This window comes from Artibeus jamaicensis, unplaced genomic scaffold (genome assembly GCF_021234435.1).
Source record: "Artibeus jamaicensis isolate MK-2021 breed Jamaican fruit bat unplaced genomic scaffold, CSHL_Jam_final contig_936, whole genome shotgun sequence".
Classification (NCBI taxonomy): Eukaryota; Metazoa; Chordata; class Mammalia; order Chiroptera; family Phyllostomidae; genus Artibeus; species Artibeus jamaicensis.
The window spans coordinates 201,702-224,647 of record NW_026522017.1 but is presented as its reverse complement, the minus strand read 5'-3'; the positions used below and the strand labels follow the sequence as shown (position 1 = coordinate 224,647).

General features: G+C 39.3%; 1 protein-coding gene across 2 annotated transcripts; it reads right to left on the bottom strand.

Moving 5' to 3' along the window:
• Window positions 1–1,542: 1,542 nt before the first annotated feature.
• DAPL1 (death associated protein like 1) lies at window positions 1,543–22,707 on the bottom strand. Of its 2 annotated transcripts, XM_037140444.1 has the most exons (5): window positions 22,599–22,707; window positions 13,434–13,521; window positions 10,900–10,960; window positions 5,259–5,288; window positions 1,543–1,823 (listed from the first exon to the last, which is right to left on the bottom strand). In XM_037140444.1, the coding sequence occupies exons 1-5, from the start codon at window positions 22,654–22,656 to the stop codon at window positions 1,707–1,709; spliced, it is 354 nt and encodes a 117-aa protein (XP_036996339.1). In that variant the 5' UTR covers window positions 22,657–22,707; the 3' UTR covers window positions 1,543–1,706. The 2 variants fall into 2 exon arrangements, with proteins under 2 accessions (XP_036996339.1, XP_036996340.1); XM_037140445.1 differs by lacking the exon at window positions 5,259–5,288.
• Window positions 22,708–22,946: the final 239 nt, after the last annotated feature.

The window sequence follows — 22,946 nt, the reverse complement described above, 5'->3', positions numbered from 1 at the left end:
GCAGTGCTGCCATCTTTGCTTCCCATTTCTCTTATCTCCCTCCCCCGCTTTCTGCTTTGACAGATCTTCAGTTTTTCTTTGAATTTCCTATTCTAACCTAAGCTTATACTTATAGTTCTAACACTATAGTTCTGGAAGCTTCTAGAATAATCATCCTGGTAATACCTTGCTCTCACTAATTTTTAAATGGCTTGTTGCAAATCCTATTGTCCATTTTATCTTCTCAGTGTGCCACTGGGAAGGTTAAATTAGGGGATGAGATGCTGTTGTCCTTGTTTGAAGGGCTGAGTGGCTTGCTTAAGGTTAACAAACTAGTAAGGGTCAGAAGTAGAACCCAGTCTCCTAATCTCAGTTCAGTGGTCCAGGTGGTATCCACTGTCAGGCTTACACTTTGTTACTATACCCTCGGGAAGTGGTGGCTGATTTTGAACTTCTGTACATTTATTTGCCTTGCAACACTTACCATTCTGGAATATTCTGGACAACAATCCCAGAAGACTAGGAACTGAGGTAAGCCAAAGTGGGGTGTTTAGGACTGTCTTATTGATTTATATTGGCACTGACCAAGGCTCGATACTATCTCAAACAATTCTATTACTCCTGAGAAAGATCCAAACAACACAGGGGAGGAGGCGGGATACATCATTTTGACCACTGGGCCTTAGCCAGGGACCTTTGGAGTTCCAGGAACCAGAGACAGAGTTGGCATCAGGTCACACTCCACGGGCTGTCAACCTATAAAATCATGGACTAAAGCGCTAACCTCCTTTTTGGGTAAAGAGGAGTGCTAAATGTTGGATAGCATTATAATTTAGAGGTTCAGCATGGTGAAATAGTGAGTGACGACTAACCTCTGTGGAAAAGAATGTACCTTCCCATCCCCTGAGGATGCCCTTCGTTATTCACCTGTGAGTATATGAAGGGATATGTGTGTTGTGGAGGATGGGAGAGCTAGAGCAGGTTTAGCTAGGGCAATGCTTTCCTTCTTGTCCCCATATCCAATTAAAATCAACTTCTATACCCCAATCACATACCCTGTAGGATCATAATCCCTTCAGTTCTAGAGCATGCACTTTCTGGGAGGCCCTGAGCAAATCTCCTGCTGAAACTATAGCTCTAACTCCCGTCCTTGATTGCTTTGCAGAAGAAAATGTATTTGTAATAAATCTATTTTTTTCTAATTTTCCCCCACTAAACCTTAAAAAAAAACCCCAAACATGTGTTTATGTGTGAGACTGGAAAAGACACTTCACCTCAAGTGAAAACTTGAGCATTTTAAGACAAACACAATGAGAAGAATAACTCTTGTTTGCATAGAATATTGGCCTTTGCAAAGGTCACTGTACTCCTCTCCAACCTTTGCTTTCAGGAGCTCACTGTGGGTGGAATAACAGGGTCAGTATCAAGGATAGGAGAACTTGTCTGAGGAGAGAGAGTCAAAGAGTCAAGTATTCTGGATTCTCCACTTATTCAACAGGATTACTTATGTAAACATCAAGGGAAAATGTCCTGGACCAAAACAAGGCCCAAGAATACATTGGATTTATAATTTCTGATGCTTTATTATCTAAAGTCCAAAGAGAAGATACAAAAGCTGTTTTATTTACCGAGCAAGCACACGAAGCCTAAGGAAAGTTTCAGTCCTTTCTGCTAAGCTGTCAGATGTTCGTGGCAGTTGGCCAGATGGTGGTGTTTTATGTCCCAGTTTAACATTTTCGAGGCTGTTGAATAATGTAGATCCTTCTCATTGGAGTGACCTTCTCCAGAGCAGGTCTGGGTTTTTGATGTGCCATGTGCACTATTGCTGGAAATTTATGGCTGAGCTAAATGTGAGAAGGAAAGAAAAAAGAAGCATATTGGATCTTTTTGGCTATGAACTATTAAAGTAGTAGAAAGCAAAACAGTTCACCAGGAAAATTTCACAGTTATGCTTACTTCCCCAATAATATCTATTTCATACCGCTTCCAGCACTGAGCCCATGGTGTGCTAACCTGGGTTTTCCCTCACTTGCTCATCTCTAATTTGTAAAATTACAGAATGTATTATATTAAATATACATAATGCATATGAGCATTTGTATCTATCTCTTGAAGTGACATTTTTAAAGGTAGAGGTGCTTCGCGGTTTCTGCATTAGTCTTCCAATATTAGTGATTGTTTCGGCACAACCAGCATGCACATACGGCAACTATATTCTACAAAGGCTTCGGAAACATTTGGGAAAGTCCTTAGGGGTAGGAGTTGCTCAACTGTCAAAAGATTAGAAATAAAGAACCTATGAGAGAAGTTAGGAAGAGTTAGGGTTCTTTATCAGGTTGAAATATGTGAAATTGCTATTTTATTTATTTTTAGTTTTTAATTTTTTTTGAGAGAGAGGAGAAGGGAAGGAGAAGGGAAGGGAAGGGAAAGAGAGAAACATCAATGTGTGGTTGCCTGTCATGAGCCCCAAACTGGGGATCCGGCCCGCAGCCCAGGCATGTGACCTGACTGGGAATTGAACAAGCGACTCTTTGGTTCACAGGCCCACGCTCAATCCACTGAGCTACACCAGCCAGGGCTGAAATTGCTATTTTAATAGGTAAAAAATGGTGCGGTATTAGTCATTTTATGTGGTTCAACCTAAACAGCCTGGCGAAGAGAAGGCTGAGGAATGATAGCTTCAGGTACAAAATTTCTCATTAATTGTCTCCACAGAAGACATGTATTAGGAAACAGGCTTAACTAGATTGAAATTAACACAGACTGAGACTATTTGACAATAAGAGAATTTTCACAAGGAACCAAAAGACCTTATGAAACGTATACTAAGGGTGGCTTAAAATCAAAAGGATGTCCAATGCTGCAAGAACCTCAGATAAAATTTTCACAGGAGGATAATTTGGATCCAGTGACCTTTCGGGTCCATTATAGTTCTTTAAATTTTCAAGTCCATCAATAAAAACATGAAGGTACCTGAGGATACCCTCCTTAGCAAGCAAGAAAGGGATGCCTCAGCTCACTAGGAATTTAACTTAATCACTATTGCACTTAGATGCCCTTGCCTTGACACTCAAATTAAATAAAAGGTGAGATAAACTGCTCATGACCCCAAGCTTCACCCTGTTTATGGTTTGTTTGGGCTCTTCTCAGCCAGTGAAAACATACATGCCTTAAATCTCTTCTCAAAGGAGCCTGAGCACTAGGCACACAGCACTCCCTTTCATGTGACACTGAGCACTAGCAAGACTTTTCTTCTTGGTCTTAAAAAATTCAACACACTGGAAGAATGCAAACTGAAGTGTTAACAATGGTTATCTCCAAAGGATAGAATTATGGGCAATTCCTAGTCTTACTCTTTATTTCGTCTATCAGTATTTTTAAAAAAATTTTCTTTTATATAAGCAGGCACAAATTATATAATAATTAAAGCCAAGGATGGTCTATGCTGGCATTCTAGCAGAAAGGGAGAAAAATCTTTAAAAAAAAGAACTGAAGAATCTTTTTTTCTGTTTTGTCAGATCAGTTATCATCAGGCCACAGCACATCCACTTTACAGTGTGGTAAGGGCAGAGGGCTTTGTTTTGTTTTTCTTTTAACATTAGAACCAAAAGGAAACATAAGAAGTCACTGACTTTAGTAGTTTTCTTCCAGACTGGGTGTCTTTAGTGTCAACTAAAACAGATGGATTATTTCAAGTTAGCTCTAAATCACGTTCAAGAGATTACAGGTAGGAAGAACAACCAGTCAAGTTACTTAAAGTCAAATATAAACTACGGTAAAGGGGTTCGGGTCGGGGAGAAAGGAAATGAACAAGCAATTATGATATAACAGAAATCTGGGCAATTAGCCAAGTTGAGATGGAGCAGGGTGACAAGTTGAGACTGAAGAGAGAAAACCACAATGCTGAGGGCTGTTCCCACTGCCTTTGCCAGAGTGACTATGGTGGTGGAGGGAAAGCAAAGGGGCCGGAGAACTGTGTGTGGGAACGCACTGATGGCTTAATGTGGTGCAAATTCACCTCCAGGGTTATCAACACAATTTAGGGACTACATTTGTTGTTCATTTAAAAATTGTGGTAAAATACACTTAACATAAAATTTACCACTACAACCATTTTAACTGTGCAGTTTAGTGGCATTAAATACATTTACATGGTTGCGCAACTGTCACTGCCATCTACCTCCAGAAATTTTTATTAGGCCGAACTGAAACTCTGTCCCCCTTGAACAATAAATCCTCATTCCTTCCTGCCCCAGCCTATAGCAACCACTATTTTCCAGAGCGACTGCACCATTTTGCATTTCCACTACTAAAGCAGAAGGGTTAGGGTTACATTTTAACCAGGGCATCTAACTGAGGTTCTAAAAGCTCTGCTAACTGCTTCTCAGAAGGGGAGCACCGTGGATCAGAACTAACAGGGGGACTACCTCTGGGGCCCACTGGCCATCTGTAATTGGTTTGGGAAAGTTTAGGGGCAAAAAATCAACGGGATTGAGAAGGAAGTGGAAATTAATCCTAGCAAAGATAGTAGCCTTAAGGAAACTGCCCATAATTATTAAATTACAAATGTACATGGTGGGGGGATAGTAATAGGGTTTTCTAGCATCTATTGTACAGTGTGGGGCAAAAGTAGGTTTACAGTTGTAAGCACATGAAACACAGAGTTTATTCTTATATTATTTAGTAATCATTCTATTATTTTCCATACAAACTGTATACCCATTTTTGCCATACACTAGCATATACAATAAAAGAGTCAAGTTCTCTTTCTCAGATATCCACCCCTTAATCTGGAACATCCTAATATAGAAGGACTTGGTGGGGGGGTGGGTAATGGGTACAGAGTTTATAAACAGTCTTCCACTAGAATTGAAACTGTAAAATAAAATAATCAATCCTTAAATGTCCTAATTTTTTGGTGTCGATTTTATATCAGTGGAGATAGGAAGATTTTATTTTCAAGTCTGAATTAGAAATAAGTAGGAATAGCTTTGCAGAGTGTAACCTACAACCAGCTGTGCCTTTAGTCTGGCATCTTCACTTTGGGGAAGCTTTGGATTTTCCATCATTCATCCTTGTAAAATGATAGGGTTTGTAGAATGAAAGGTGTTTCTTGTCTGATTCATTAGGGTAAGAGAATCTAGGGTAACTACACAAGAGAAAGAATTCAAGGCCAGTGTACGTGTAAGGATTCTGTCCTGCTGTGGCTCCATCACATAAGGGCCAACATATTGAACTTGAAAAGCAGATCAATAGAAACTCCCACATTGAAAATTTACCTTCATCTTGGGTAGCTGTGACCTCAGAACCTATATTTTTGGTTTCAGAGAAAAAGCAAAAGAAGTATGTTAAAGGTCTTTACGATCAGAGCTGTGAAAGAAATTCTAGATGCGGACAAATCAGCGACAGGTTTTGTTTTAGAGCCTGAAGTTAGGTAGTCTTGTAGATGGGCAGCTCTTGCATTCATCTTTCCAGGGTGTTGACTTCCAACTTGAACACTGGCACTTAGATTTCCACACCCTGTTTAACAGTAAAGTGCTCAAAACAAAACATTCAACTTGAGTCACTGAAATTCAAGGCTACTCCTACTGTGATGCTGATCTACAGAATAAGAGAAGCCTTTTTAGATTTGCAGATGCCTTTGATAGTCTGTACTCCCCCTGGATCCCATTTCACATCATCTCAGTTGGCACTGGTGATGCACTTGGCAACCTGAAAGCGACCCCAACTTTAATTAGGCTTCAACATTCCTGCCCCCTCCACACCATAACCCAACCCTGTTACTATTGTTTTAACTGGATACTTTCAAGTTCGGAGAAGCTTCACAACTAATGCCAAATTTAACTGCCATTACCATCCAGAGAATTAATATTCTTGGCAGTATCATTTTCACTTCATCCCACCTTAAAAAATTAAGTACATGAGCAATAATAAATCTCAAGGTAGCTATGTGACTTCTAACAGGTTAAACAATCTCTAAGGCGTAGGTGGAATTTGGTCCTAGACCAGGTCTCTCAGATGTTTAGCCTAGAGAGTTTTCAGGGTTGTAGAACTCCTTTTCTTCCAAGAATGCCATGTCATGTGGTCTGGCATTAATCAACATGAATCCTCTTATTTCGGCAGGGAGAAGTGGGAGGGGCTGGCTGGAAAGGCTGGAAGGGAAGGGGAAACATAGTGGGGACAGAGATCTGTGTGCAGGAAGGAGTGGGGGCAAAAGTGGGAGGAGAAATTTTAGGCTGCTTCCTACTTAGATTTTTAGAGTTCCAATATTTTGGAGATTTTTTTCCAATCTCCCAAATCTTAAACTCTAGGTTGGTTTTAACATAGGGTATCTTGAAATAAATAGGATATGGATAGAAATTTCCTGCCATGATCAAATGATTATTGAGATCCTGTGAATCAGGCTGCACTTTCACTATCTTAGACTCTAAGTTCTTAAATTGGTATGAGAATTAATATGGGTTCTTGAAACTACACAGAATTCTAGCTAAGGACATGAATGAGTGTTAATAATTAGATCCTCTACTACTGTGCTTCTTCTGGCCAATTGTTATTGTTAGTTCTTAAGGACAGTATATTTTGCAGATGAAATCATTGTAATACAGATGAAAATTTATAATCAGATATCAATATCTGTATCTCTTTATCTTTTATGTCTTTTACTTTTTTGGTATGAGGTATGTAGTTTATACATATTTATTTTTTTTAATTAAGGTATAATTTATCAACAGTAAAATATACCCTTTTCAGTGCACAGTTTCATGGGTTTTTTACAAGAATATGCTGTCTGTGACCACCACACTCAAAATATAGAACTGTTTCATCACTGCCCCACCTCAAAAAATTCCCTCTTGTCTCTTTTCCGTCAGTCCCTCCTCTGACTCCCAGCTCCTCGCAACCACTCATTTCAGCAAATCTGTTTTTATAAATAGATTTTATTGATTATACTATTACAGTTGTCCATTTTTTTCCTCCCCTTTATTCCCCTCTGCCATGCATACTCTCTCCCACCAGCATTACCCACTTAGTTTGTGTCCATTGGTCATACATATAAGTTCTTTGGCTTCTACATTTCCTATATCATTCTGTTCCTGTTCTAGTTGTTTGCTTAGTTTTTGTTTTTTAGGTTTAGTTATTGATAGTTGTGAGCTTGTTGTTATTTTACTGTTCATAGTTTTAATCATCTTCTTTTTCTTAGATAAGTCCCTTCAACATTTCATATAATAAGGGCTTAGTGATGATGAACTCCTTTAATTTGACTTTATCTGAGAAGCACTTTATCTGCCCTCCCATTCTAAATGATAGCTTTACTAGATAGAGTAATCTGAGATGTAGGTCCTTGCCTTTCATGACTTTGCATACTTCTTTCCAGCCCTTTCTTGCCCATACGGTTTTTTTGGAGTAATCAGCTGACAGTCTTATGGGAGCTCCTTTGTCAGTAATTATCTCCTTTTCTCTTGCTGCTTTTAAGATTCTCTCCTTATCTTTAATCTTGGGTAATGTAATGATGATGTGCCTTGGTGTGTGCTTCCTTGGGTCCAACTTGTTTGGGACTCCCTGAACTTCTTGGAATTCCTGGAATTCTATTTCCTTTGCCAGATGGGGAAAGTTCTTCTTTAATATTTTTTCAAATAAATTTTTAATTTCTTGCTCTTCCTCTTCTCCTCTGGCACCCCTATAATTCATATGTTGGAACATTTAAAGTTGTCCCAGAGGTTTCTAAGCCTCTTTTCATTTTTTAAAAATTCTTGTTTCTTCATTCTGTTCTGGCTGAATGTTTATTTCTTCCTTTTGCTACAAACTGTCGATTTGAGTCCCAGTTTCTCTCCCTTCACTGTTGGTTCCTTGTATATTTTTCTTTATTTCACTTTTCAGAGCCTTCACTTCTTCCTCTCTTTTGCAACCATATTCAACCAACTCTGTGAGAATCCTGATTACTAGTGTTTTGAACTCTGCATCTGATAGAGTGGCTATCTCTTCATCACTTAGTTCTGTTTTTGGAGCTTTGATCTGTTCTTTCATTTGGGCTACATTTTTTTTTTTTTTGTCTCAGTATGCCTACTATGTTGTAAAGGGCATAGCCTTAGGTATTCACCAGAGTGGGGCAACCCATATCGCTGCCTGGAGAGGGGACAGAGAGGGAACAATGCTGCTTGCTCAGCTTTCACTCTGTTTTCAGTCACTTCCCCCTCTTACTACAAGCAAATTGGGCCCTTGTGGTGCTGATTCCCGAGTGAGTAGGCTTGTGTGTGTGTTCTAGGACATTGTAGGTCTCTCTAGGGAACTTTCCTGTGAGGCTGAGAGTTTCTCCTGCTGCCTCAATCCCCACAGGTTTTTATAGCCTGAGGTTTTGAGGCTTTCTTTTCCCATGCTGGCACCCTGGGTTGCATGGTATGTCTTGCTCCCAGGTTGTTCCTCCTGGTTTATCTGCATGTGAATAATGGACTGCCCAGTCCACCAGCCTCTGCCTCACCTGCCTGGTCCTCCAGCTTCACCTTGCTGTGTATCCTCTCTGCCCTGGCTGCCCATCTCCACCCCTCCTACTGGTCTAGATGAATGTTTTTTCTTTAACTCCTTTGTTGTTGGACTTCTATACAGTTCAGTTTTCTGGCAGTTCTGGTTTGTTTTTGTATTTGAATTTGTTGTTCTTCTTCTTTTAGTTGTGTGAGGAGGCAAAGTGTATCTACCTATGCCTCCATCTAGGCCAGAAGTCCCAGCATATCTATTTTTTTTTAAGGAATTGATCATTTTACCCCAGGTTGACCTTTATTATGAAATCCTATTACACATCTGATTGAATTATGAATTCAGGGAGGATTTTTCCTAGCTATAAGTAAATATGTGGATCCCTCTAACTTCCATATGCAAGGTGGTCACTATGGTAATCTTGGGACTTGATTTTTCTAGCCTTTTAGCCTTTGCCCAGGATTCCAAATAATGCCCTACGGGATATCTTCCTGGGAACAGGAGCTAACACTTAGTGAGGGCTAACTGTTTGGCTCTGTGCTAAGTGCTTTGCTCATATTATATAACATTTTATTCTCACAATATCACTTTGACATGGATACTATTAATGATCTTCCCACTTACAGATGAGGAAACAGAGGCACAGAAAAGTGAAGAAACCTGCCCAAGGACAGACAGCCAGTGAATGACAGAGCCGGCAGCAGACCCCGATGTCTCATGCCAGACCTCTTCTGAGGTCTTGTGCCAGACCCTGGTTCAGCCAGCAATCTGTGTAGGCTTAGCGACATGGTCAGTCTGGTAAACCCTGAGCTAAGTGTTCAAGTTTTTCTTTTTAAACATATAGTTGCTGTTAAAACTATTTCTAACAGCACACCATCACAAATATTGTGTTACTTTTCCAAATATAACTTATTACTGTTGTTATTTGAGTCTTCTTTTTATCTTTGAAATAAAGAATTGATATTTTAAACTGAAAGTGAAAGAACCACTCTTTGTCATAGACATATGCACAGAGGTGTATTAAAAATGATATAAACCCTTGCATCATACCTAATGTGTAGCATAATAAACCTTTATTGACCTCTCTCTTTAAACAGTTTATTTTGGGTGAACATACATTCTAGAGACACTTGCCATCCAGTTTTCTTACAACTGTGGCATTCTCTTTCCCCTGAGGAAGAGGTGTTTAGTGGTCAGGAGCAAGAGAACATGAGGTGGCAGGAGCAGGCATCATGCACCCCTGCCCTTCTTGTAAAGCCAGCAAGGCAAAGAGGCACTTACCTCAAATGTTCTTGATGGGACAACAAAGACCCCCACATGAGAAGCCTCTGTAGCTAGAGTCTATAATCAAGATCTTGTCTTACATTATTTGCTTTGTAACATCCATGGGCTTCATACATATCTTTTTATTTCACTGCCATGAAGCCAATGCTACTACCAGAACAGATAGTGTGAACTATGCCAGGCACTATTCTAGGAGTGGACTGTGTGTGAACTCATTTATTCCACACAACAAAGCTGTGAATGTATTCTCTTTCTTATCTCCATTTCACAAACAAGAAATCTGAGGCACAGGATAAGTGACTTGCTCAAGGTCATACAGATAGGAAGTAGAACAGTCAGTGGTCTAGCCACACAATTCTGCTCTAATTTTTTTCAGATCCTTGATTTGGCAGTAGCAGAAAGCCTTTATTGTATAAAGGAGGCCCAGTTCTGTCCCTGCAATAAATGTGTGCACAGCTGAAAGAGTGGTTCTTCATTGCCTTAAGCGCAACCTATCTACCCCCTAGAAATAAAGTAAGGACCTTCAGCTCATCTATGTAATTCAAAAACAAACTCTTGAATACAAAAGCAAACCACTGTCTTTCTGGTAAGACGTTTTTTAGTTTCTTGAGCTACTTGGAAGAAATTCAAGATATACACATAAAAATAGCCATGGTCAACCACCTTTATAAATAGACTTTACTGGATAAAGCCAGCCAGTGCCCAGCTCCCTCCAGCCCTAAGCTGTGCAGACCTCTACTGTGCAGACCTCCACTGCCCACACTCACCTTGAATCAAGTATTTCCTTATGAGAATGCAGTGGCAGGGAGGAAGGTCAAAAACGGATGAATTCCCATCAGGCTGCCTTTTTGTAAAAGCATGCCAATGTTTCCGAGAAATATTTGGGATGGCAAAGTAAAGTTCTGCCAATTTGGTGTCATGATTCTTGCTTTATTTTCTATCTTATTTTTGAGATGATTTATTAAATGGACACTAGGGGTTTGGCCAAACAGCTTTTCTCCTTAAGACCCCTTCGTGTTTCTCAGACTGAGAGTAGATTCTTTCACAAGGACATCAAACCTCTGAGCTTGAAAAGCCCTCAGAACGGGCCATCGGCCCCTTCGCCCATGCAGCCTCATCACTGGGGGTATGCTGTCTGGTGTCACATGGTGCATCTTACCCATAGCTCACCTTCTCCAGCGTGTCATTCACAGCATCCACCGTCTGTATTTTGGCAACATTTACAATGGCACTGCAAAGATGAAAAGAAACTTCATAGAGGACCTGAAAACTTCCCCACTGAAGAGGTTAAATGATTTATATAGAGGGCGGTCTACTTGGTTTTTAAGATTTCACTGTGTGGTTTCATGTAAAAGATGAAAAATCCTGCCTCTGTGTGCCCACATGCTACCACAAGTTTGTAGGCCAACTTATTATTACCATCACTTTTAAACTGTTCATTGAAGTATATCGTATGTATGCAGACAAGTGCACATATTATTAGTGTATAGCTTGGTGAAGATTCACAAACTTAAAACACTAGTCTAACCAGCTACCCCTACGGATAACCACTACCCTGACTTATAGATTAGTTTTGATGGGCTTTGAACTTCATAACATGAATCATATGGCATGCACTTTATTGTTTCTGGATTCTTTTCTGAGGCCAAGTTATTTTGTAAAAGACTTTCAATCAGGACTGAGCCAGCAGTAGTTTCTTGAAGAAAACTCTTCACTTGGCATTTTTTTTTTCTGGATGGTTTGTGTTGGATGGTACAAGTTAGTAGGAAACAGACATTTATTGATAATGCTTAGAAACTTATTTTCCAGGTACATTTTTCAAAAGATATTCTCCAAGAAAATGGAAGGGGAGATGCTCGTCTATGCACATGAGGCACTTGCATCCCATGCGCATGCTCAGGAGGCAGATGCCAATGGCAGAGAATTTACCGGGGAGCTAACCGAAGCTCCAGCTCCTCCTACTTGGCCCCCTTCCAGGGCCCTGGGAGGGGCCCTAGCCATTTTGTATCAGTGATTTTGTATTGGTGATTTTGTATTGTTTTTCTTCAAAATTCTACAAGCACACAATTCTATAAGCTTTGGGCCCCACCTACTTATAATACCTGGTAAACAGGAAGCAAAAGAGAGGGAGAGCTATTTCTTGCTGTTCAAATTCTGTAGTAGTCCAATACCCATCTTTTAACAAGTACTGGCAAAAAAAAAAAGATTGTTTTTTTAAAAGAGGGTTCCAATCGCCACTTTGTTACTCTCTAGGCAACCCACCTTCTGGCATTGTTAAGCTGATGTTGGAATGAATAGTAAGCCCTCTTTTTCTGAGGTGCAGAGAAATAGGACTTGTCCACCAGCTGTCAACTAGAAAGTCATTTCCAAGCTATGACTCTAGGTCCTGAGCCCCTGGCCCAGGCATGTGAAGTGTCACAACACACGGGGCTTATGCTTAAGGCAGGTTTTAGTAACAGAATAAACTTTCGAAATAACCAGCTTGCAATTCAACAGCAGTCTGTTATCATTGACAGAGTGCTTTTGCTCTTCTAGCAGCTGCCCTCGATGCCGAGTCACAAGAGAGGAATATGTGACCTACTCTTGAGGACTCGCAGCCTCACTTCCCTTATGTGATGGTTATTTTCTGGTATCAGGAGAAACAAAAACTTATGGCGAAAGGGGCTCATAAGTATTTTATTTTAACGCAGAGAAGATCCTCAAAGATCCTGTTTTGTGAAGGAAACAATTTCCTTCACACAAATCAGAAAGAAAGCTTTAAAAATGATCCAAAAATATTTTATATGAAATAGCTAAAGAAAGTCCATAGTACATTTCACTCTGAATTCTCCCGCTGAGACTATTACCATTTTAACTCTTAAGGAGGTGCCTTGGGCATCCTGTAATTGACTCCTTTTCAAATACTCAATGACTCACCTATGGAAATCATCTGAAAAAGTCTCTGAAGTGTACCTCATTACACTACTTAGAGGAGCTAGTTCCGTGTGTTTATTTCTTTTTTTAATGTGCTAATTTTCCTTAACTAAGTAATAGAGTGATTGGGCCCTTTTGCATGTCTGATTCAGCCCAGCTTTCTGCTTAATTCTGGGAATAGTGTTGTGTGTCAAGGTTATGGTGGAAAGTATAGGGAGAAACCAGCCTCAGTATATACAAGCCTTCCGGCTTTGTCAAATATAGTAGCCATTAGTAGTTTCTAAATAATTGAGTGATGAATTTAAAACAACAAAAACAGTATTTATGTATAATTCAGGAGATTTGCTTTAGCAGAAAGCATACGATAAAAATAGGGCAGCCTAGGGACAATATTTTAAAAGCTAATGTGAAAATAGGATAAAGGGACATCTGTCAGGTTTGAATGCAGTTAGGATTGTGTCATTTAAGTACAAGACAGCTGGGCTGGACTCAGAGACAGGTGGAATGGGTGGGGTTAGTGATGGAGGCCCAGAAGGAGTCCTCCAGAAAGTCTTTCACCTGAGTGTGACTTTTACCTCCATTCTGCATCACCACTGATCTTGACCCCCACCCTACTCCGCCCCACCCTACCATACCCCACCTCATCTCAATGGCTGCCTCTAACCCTGCTTAGCAAAAACCTAGGAGCCCTTGGTTTGTCCTAAAATACATGGAGGTCTCTGACTTCTGTAAGAAGAGTCACTCAAAACTCCTCAAGGTAATGAGGGGGTAGAAATTAAGCAGGCCCACACCTTGTTTTCTCGAATCCTGTTTTTCTGGTGTGTCTCTCCAAGATGCCAATTTCTTGTTTTTTGGAAATCCTCATTCCTCCAGCTTTCACTGTAAACAAATAAGCATTAACATTGGAGTCCTGGTTAGAAAAGCAAGGAAGGCATGCTTTGTTATTCAAAGTATGCATTTAGATTTGAAAAAAATTTTAGAACTTATTTTTTAAAAGATCTAAACTTTTATCAAAAACAACACAATATAAAAAGTTACCCTGAAACCACAGTAAGATAGGAGAAAATATGTTCCCTGCAAACAAGGTGGGGAGGGGAAGGAGGCTGAGGTCTGCTTGTTTATGTTCAGAGAGGGGGAACTGAGGTTCAAAAGGCAGCAGGTCACATCTTCAATTTGGGGAGATGAATAACAATATACTCCCTTAGGCATTTCACAGAAAAACATTTTTTCTTGTTATCAAACCAATTACATTCTTCATGATAGCAACTGACAATTACAGCGTGACCCTCCTGTTTTCCCACAAGATTAAAGTTTGTGCAATGGCTGCATTTTTTTTCATCAAAAGCTTTCAAAAAGCCACATTCTGAGAATGAGCCAAAAGTCAGGGCAGTGGTGATAACAGGCATTTAATTCAACAGAGATTCTTCTGATCCCACTGGATACCCACCTTCCATTTCAGACCTGAACCTCGGGTGCTGGCCAAGCTTAGATATTGTAATGAGTAATTAAACTGCATTAATAATACTGCCATTCAGAAGATCAATTAGTGTTAATTAGGCTACAGATGACCTAACAGCAATTCAACTGTTTAACAATGTCAGATGAAATCAACTTTTAAAAAGGAACAACCCATTTCAAATTGCAAGTCAAAGCAAATACTTTTTTCTGTTCCCAGGAAATTTGCACATCTAAAATCTGACAAGCTCAAATGAGAAAAAGCTAAATGGACATTGATTTGTTTGAACATGTTAATTCCTTTTATGGAAATGTCAAATGGACAGTTTTCTAAAACTAGCTTCGATAAGGTGAAAAAAAACAAAACAATTCTGTTTCACTATGTCCAGTGAATTGACTTAGTCACTGTTGTTTTAAAATTATTTAATTTATTGGTTGGATTTTTTTAAAGATAGAGTGGAAGAGAGGGAGAAAAAGAGGGGGAGAAACATCAGTGGGTTGCCTCTCATATGCACCCCAACCGGGTACCAAACCTGTAACCCAGGCATGTGCCCTGACCAGGAATCAAACCTGTGACCTCTCACTTTGCGAGACAACACCCAACCGAGCCACCCTGATCAGAGCTTTATTGGTTTGATTTCAATACATGCATAACACACACAATTGAAAAAGCATGAAAAGGTCTGCAGTCTCCTTGCCACCACTGTTTCCCAGCCCACTGGACCATCTCCCTAGATACTGCTAAAGTTCAAGTTTCCTATGCATTCATATGCAGATATTTTGTATGTCTACCTACATATTATTTTTTAAATATTATTTTTTCAAAAGATTTTATTTATTTTTAGAGAGAGGCCAAGACTGAACTTGCAACCCAGGCCACATGCCCTGACTGGGAATCAAACCAGAGGCCTTTTGCTTGTGCGATGACATCCAACAAACTGAGCCATGCTGGTCAGGGCTCTTCTAGAACTTTTATGGTTTCATTTTGCATAATCAATCTTTAATCATATATATATATCCATATACATTGATTATATATAATCCATATACATATATATGATCAAAGATTGATTATGCAAAGTGATACATATAAATTCTTTATATATATATATTGTTTTTTGTGTAAGTCATGTGAAGGCATAATTTTTTTAGATAATCACAATAAATTTAAAAATCCATCTTGTATATATTAATTTGAAATGCCATTTTTATCACATACTAAATTCTCACATATATGTATATGTGTATATATATGCATATTACATGTGTGTATACATATGCACATATATTTGTGTGTGTGTGTGGCTATTTCTGGACTTCTGTTCCATTAATCTCTGTATCCATTTATTTGCCATTACAACTCTATAAAAATTATTGTAATATTATATTTTAATACTTGACAGTTAGACCTCCTTTGTTACATTTTCCTTGCAGAATTTTACTAGCTATTCTTATTTACTTTTCCATATGAACTTTAAAATCAGCTTGGTAATTTCCTATAAAAATTCTATTGGTAATATTTTTTAGAAATCTTGCTTTGAATTTATAAATTTTTTTTAAAAAAGAAAACTGTTGATAGGTTTCACTTAAAGGTGAGGGGAAAATGCAGACAACTATACCTGAACAAAAATAAAATAAAATAAATTAAAATAAAATAACAATAAAAGAAAAACTTTGTATCTTTATATTCCTGGTAGTTCTCTGTTCAAGAACATGGTATGCTTTTCCATTGTTTATATCTCCTTTTGGGTCCCTCAGTAACTTGTTCACATTTATTATTAGATTTATTCCCTAAGCATTTTATTACTGTTGTTGCCATTGCTATTATAAATAAGGCCTAGTCTTCCATTACAATGCTAAGAGATTGTTCTTATTATTACTAATATTTATATATAAATCTTATTAAATTCTCTTATTTTTAAAAAAAAATTAATCATTTATTTTTAAAGAGAGGAAGGGAAGAGAAACATCAATGTGTGGTTGACTCTTGGCCGCCCCCCACTGGGGCCTGGTCTGCAACCCAGGCATGTGCCCTGACTGGGAATTGAACTGGCAACCCTCGGTTCTCAGACCACCGAGCCACACCAGCCAGGGCATTTGTTTTATTGTTTACAATAGTTTTAAATTGATTCTTAGGTTTTCCAGGTTAGAAAAAAATGACTAACATGCAAAGAATATTATTTCCCCAAAATAATGTTTAATAGTGATGATAGTGGACATTTTCATTGTCCTAATATTTAAAGAACTGCTTTTAGTGTTTTCCCATTAAGTATAGTATGTACTTAAGAGGCTGTATACATAAGTATGTGTATTTTTATAAGTGTAGAGTTTCATCATATTAAGGAAATATCCTTCTAGTAGTTTCATTGTACTTGAAAATTACAAATGTATATTGAATTTTATCAAATACATATTGAATTTTATCAAATGCCTTAGCATAAGCAGATACATATGATTTTTCTGCTTATTGTGGTTAACTATGTTAATAGATGTCTTACTATGAAACCATTCTTGTATTCATGGAATAAACTCCACTTGGTATTTTGAATCACTACCAACTTGGTTTTTTATTGATTATGAAAGCCTCTCACTAGAATTTTGTAATGTTAGATGTAGGCTACAGAAAAAATGCTATTCTTATACACGGTTTCCTTTAATTGCATACAATACCCACATATATATATATATATATATATATATATATATATATATATATATATATATACACACACACACACATATATTTATGAAAAAATGCATACAAAGTAATCAGTGGCAAAACTGAAATTGTGTGGAAACATGTTCTGAACAGCCATGGAATGCAGAGGTGAAATAAATCAATGAATGGTTTTTCGGGAAGACTGGTTGAGGAGTGTGTGCCCTGTGTGAGGGGCGGTAGTGTTCATGGCACCATTGTCTTGTCTATCAAGAGGAATGAGACAGGAGCTCCTGTCTTCAGTGCCCCTCCCAATGGTACTTTTCATTCTCCTTATGACAAGTGCTTTTAAAACAGGGTGTATTGTGATTTTCTTTTTAGTGCTCCTTTTGTTTTTCCTAACGCTATTGTTTCTATACATTTTCCTCTATCTGGACTGATATTATCACCAACAATCAAAGCAAATCGTTATCATTTAATAAGCAATCTAAAATTGAGAAGACCTCTGGAATGCCAAATTTGTGCATTTGAAAGGCCATTCACAAACCAGAGAGTGTCCAGAAGAAAGTGACCAGTGCAAGGAAGGGAGCCATGTCACATCAGGACCTAAGGAATCAGGAAAGGTCACTTCTGAAGAAGAAAAGACTGGGGTGAGCCTGGGGTGCCAACTTCACAGATCTGAGGAGCTGCTGTGTGGGAGGACAGGTTTCTTGGTGAGAAAATGATATACAGGGTCAATGGGCTCTATCCCTCCTGGGCTCTGTGATCTTGAGCAAGACACACCCCTCTGAGGCTCATTTTCTGCACCCTTCCTTCACCTGGTTGATCAGGTTGTTCTAGAGAATATAGGTGATATAAGCCCCTGCTACATGGCTGGTACTCAGCAATTTGTAGTTATTATTATTTCCACTTATTTTGTCTTTCCAGATGAGAGAATGAAGACCAAAGAACAGAAATTATAGAAAGGCAGAGCCTGGCTATGTATACAGTGTGTGTTATTCAAAGTAGAGTAGATTGCTTGGTCCATCAGTATGTCCTTTGCCCCTCAGTGTGATAAGGAAGTCTGCCTGCCATGAATATCTTAGGGGGATTTTGGTGAATTTGGTAGAAATTTAACTAGATGATCTTTATTATGAAAGCCTTACTATGATTCTAACTCTTCCCATCTACTGGCAAAAGAAAACCTATCATTTCCCTCCCATTCAAAAGAATACAAGGCACTTAACAGAGAAACAAATGCTAGTGAACAGTGAAAGGACAGCAAACTCAGTTATTAACAACCACACCTAAAACAAAAGCAAACTAAGAGGACAGCTAGATCAGGAGCAGAACCATAGAAATGAAGATCACATGGAGGGTTAGCAACAGGGGAGTGGGAAAAGGAGAAGGGGGGAGAAGGTACAGAAAATAAGTGGCATAGACGGTAGGTAGAAAATAGATAGGGGGGAGGGCAAGAATAGTAGGGGAAATATAGAATACAAAGAACTTGAGATACATGGTCATAAACTAAAGAGCGGGAATGGTGGTGGAGGGGATGTGCAGGGTGGAGGGGAATGAAGGGGGAAATAGAACAACTGTAATGGCATAATCAATAAAATATATTTTTAAAAAAGTTTAAAAAATAAAAAATAAATAAAAATGCAAACATGGGAGTCCTTTATTCTTAAAAACAATGAAACAGTGACATTTGAGTGGAAAATTATAAAACCCACCCAGAAGATTCTTACTTCTACCCAGGAGTGTTTGAATCCTCTCTGGAATAGGGCTGTGGGCTGTACATGGGTGGTTTAGGAAGTATAAGTGAACCACATCCTGGATCTCCAGGGCACGGTTCCTGTACCAAACTAGTTCTGGTAGGTACTCCCATTTGTCAGCCAGGTACAGTAGAAAAAAGCAGGAGATAATATTCCTGCTGAATATACATAAGTTAAGGCCCTGGATATGGAAACCCTCAATATACATAAGGTAAGGCCCTCACTACACTGAAGTGACTGAACCAGATGGACCCAGTTTGTGGGAAGGGCATCTTCAAATTTCTGCTGGGAACACAGCTTACACGGGTAGCCTGGGATCCAGATAAACCATCGTAAATAAGTATGTACAGTAGGTCGAACTCATGGGGCCTCTCAAAGCCTCACTGTAACCAAATTAATTCATTTACATTTGTGACATTCACATAATTTCCTGTTTGGAACTATATTGTCTTTGAACCTCTGTACAATAGAAGAATGAAATGGAACTGGGTAAAGTGAAATATGAGCTGATTTAACACTTTAATGGGTCTTTGAGTATACATATATATAAGGTAAAACTTTAGGTCCTTTCAATAAACAAAATGAACTACAGATAAAATGTAAAAGAGAGAGATATTCTTTTGGATAGTTTCATTATAAAACTGAAATTTATGTGGGGAAAATGAAACTTTGTTTTCCTGTCTCTGAGTAAGAATTATACTCTTGTGGCTTCTTTAGTAGTTTATAACTTTAAAAACAGACCTTTGAATTTAGATGCTATATAATAATTTTCCAGTTAAGATTTCCAGAAATTTTGCAGTTTTTCATAGGAGGTAGTCAAGATAAAGAAAAGCCTGCCAGAAAAATTAAGTTTTTTTCCTTTACTAATTGGTGGAGAATGTGTGCAAAAAAAATGGAACCCAAAGGTTTATGCAACTCTGCCTTATGACTTCAAGTTTTTATGTAAAGATTTAAATTAAAAAGTTAGATATTTACAAAAATGCTTCCTTTGCATTTACATTTGATTTTTCATAAAATTTTAAGCTGCTAATCAAGACCTAAAAGACCCTCCCTCATCAAGAGGAGGCCGGGCAGTAAGAAGAATGGCTCGGGAGCACTGTGTCACATGGTCCACTTTATTTTCAAGTCTCAGCCCCACTGCCCTCCAGCTGTGTAGCTTTGGACAAGTTCTTCAACTTCACTGTCAGTGTACTCCTCTGTGACACAAGCATGATGGTACATGCTCGGTCTGCAGGGCTGTTGGCGTGTCTAGAAGGTTCTGTGCAGTGCCAGGAGCACGGCTGGTGCTGAGCAAATGCAGTTGTTGTTGTAGTCATCACCCCCTGTCCCTGGATGCTAGTGGTCTCCCACCCTCTCTCCAACCGCACAGCCCAAACCCTGTAAGTTGACGTAAGCAGACTGAAGTTGAGAGAATGAAGCCTTTGCCTTCATTTTTTTCTTATGCAGCTACAGTTACTGCCATTTTCTGCATTAGTTTCACACTTGGGGATATACTCCCCAAACCTCATTCTCTCTTTAATGAGCCAGAAAACTGATTCTCTCTGGGGGTTCAGCAGTGGTCCCTCTGATGGCTCTGATTCATTTGACTTAAACCAAATTAAAAAGTGCAGGGAATATACATGAACTCCTGCTCTCTCCAGTCCATTATGTATGTACTTGGCTTCCCCGATCACCTTCTACTTACACATTTTTGGCCGTCGATGTCATGGGGTCCTTATAAAACTGAGAGTGAGACAAATCAGAAAAGCAGAACATCGAAAGCTAAGCTTGCTGGAGTCCAGGCCAGCTCATGTTTAATGTAGTCTTGTTTCACAGCATAAATTTATAACCAGGGCTAACAGAGGTGCAATATATTATATTAATATACATGAAAGAAAAAACATAAGCACTCGACATGTAGGTGGAAAAGACTTCCAGCTGGCTGACTTTTGAGTGGTTTCATTTTTGGCCATGACGGGGCAGGCACGAGTATATTTTCCACTGCAGTTTCCTTCTGTTCTGCCTCCTGCAATGGTGCCTAATGTCAGAGCCCTTAAACATCTGATGCTTTGCAAATGGGGAGGATGATTTCTTCTGGCAGCCATGTGTTCTATGAGGCCTTCATTTTATGGGCATTAACATTCATGTGCTGGGTACTTTACATTGGTAATCACCTTTAATCATCATAGCGATCTTATAATATCAATATTAATCATTACCCCCTGCGTTAGAGATGAGAAAACTGATGCTCAGAGCTGTAGAACGAAAGCAGGGCTTAAACCCATGTCCATCTGATTCCAAAGGCCGTGTCAGGACCTTTCCATTTTATCATGTCTACTTTCCACTTTCAGGGATCTATATATTTAAACATACAGGGATCTGTATATTTACTTAAAAATCAGATGAAGATTTAATGGAATTTTGGTGATGACTTATTATTGTTCCATAAATTAAATTTTGTACCATAGCATACTGGTTGAGACTTAAAATGCGTAGTAAAACCAGATGCAGGATGAGGCATCTTCGGGGTTTTTTGCCTCAGTGGGGAGGCAAAAGTCTGCCTTCATCCCCATTTAATTATCCCAAACTTCTTATCTATAGTGTCACTGTTCATGGTAATTAATTGTCATGCCAGAGGCACTGTGACATGCTTGATGGATTCGTGGTGTGCTATGTACACAGAACAATTAGCAATCATTGGTAGTGGGGGCAGAAAGTTGTCAGTGGTTTCATTCAAACAGTCACTTGGTTAAGTTTATGTCTGTCTTCTTTGTGCATAAACGTAATTCAGCAAATCAGGCTGTAGCTTAACTGTTTTATGAGGGGCAGGTGTAGAAATGGTGGCGAGAGGTGGTGTTCTTTTTTTCTTTTTTCTCTATCTCTGTAATGACTCCTCTAATAATTTGCATATATAGTTCCTGACTATTAGGTAGCATCGTTAATGTTAAATACAGATAATGTTAAATTTTGCTAAATCCAATTACAAATGTAAAATGTTGAGAATCTGTCATAGGAAAGTAGGGCACGGAGCCCAGAACTGAAAACTCAAAATTTGTAGTAAAAATTCTGACTCTTTTCAGCTAGACTGCTCACCAGAAAACCACTGACCTCTGGGTCAGTTGTTCAAGCTTTGCAAAGGTTATTATCTGCCATCATCCTCTGCAGCAATGATGACCGAATAACCTTCGCTTAGAGGTGCCAAATAAGTATACCAATAAATAAATTTTGTAGATGGAGAAAGGCAAGAACAAAGCAGTCAAGTTTTTGAGATCTTTCTTAAAAGAAAGAAAGAAGACATCCAGTTGAAAGCACATAAAACTGGCTAAAAATACGGCTACATGCCTCAGTCCAGGTATATGAATATATGGTTAAGTACAATAAAATGAATTTCCATATTCCAAAGAGTTGATGTATATAGCATATGTTTAAAATAAAGAAGGAGAGAAGCAGAGAGAAAGAGAAAGAGAGAGAGAACATGAGCAAACTGCAGATGCTCTGCAAAATATCTTGATAGCTACCATTTCCAGTCACCCCCTCCAGTGCTTGGGTTCTTATTAAAAAGTGCTCCTCAGCTTGTTGATGGGCAAACCACATCACGGATAACACTGCCCAAGCCCAAAAGCCTGGGAGGAGGAGAAAATGATGGCTGTTTTTGTTGTGGAATCTGGTTTGCCTGGCTCTGAAGTCAGGTGATGCACAGGTATCTTGGGGAGACTGAGTCTTAGAGCTGAAACCTCTAGGAAGGAAGGTTTCCATGGCAGTAAATCACCTTCCAGGTGTGGATGTGTCGCTCCTAACCTACAGCCAGGAAGTAAAGGACCAACCTTCCCTCCCTGTCTCTTTCTACAAACACACTATTCCTCCTACTCCCACATATAATTAGGTTTTAATTCAACTGCGGCCTGACAAATCCCCAGGTGGTTTTACACACAAGCCAAGAAAAATCAAAGAGAGAGGAGGAAATCGGGTTGTATGAAGTCAGAGTAACAGTGGGAGGCTGAGGATCTCTGCTCCGTTGGGGCGCCTCTGTTGAAGGCTCAGATGGGAGCAGCAGCAGCAGCAGCAGTGAGGCCCTTGCTATCCACAGGACAGAGGGCAGCTGGGAAGCCTACCTGCAGGAGGATGCCCCCCTTTCAGGGGGGAGGGCAGGACTTGCACTTCATTTGCCATAGCGTGTGCCAGTGCCAGTGTCAGTGCAGGTGCTGTGCTCTGGAGGGCGAGTGCCAGCTGTGGCTGCCCCACTGCACCCTGGCTTTATAAGGCTGGGGGCGGGGCCCCTCAAGGGCATTGCTGAGCAGCAACAGGGTTTGTCACCCAGCTCTCTGGGAAGCTACATCTCCTTGGCAGGTTTTCTCTTAGGAGAAAATGTTCTACTTATTCCCTTCATCTGAGAGGGTGGACAGGTGGCTAAGGGAACTCTTACTCTCTTTCACAAAGGAAGGAGGGGAAATGAAGTTCAG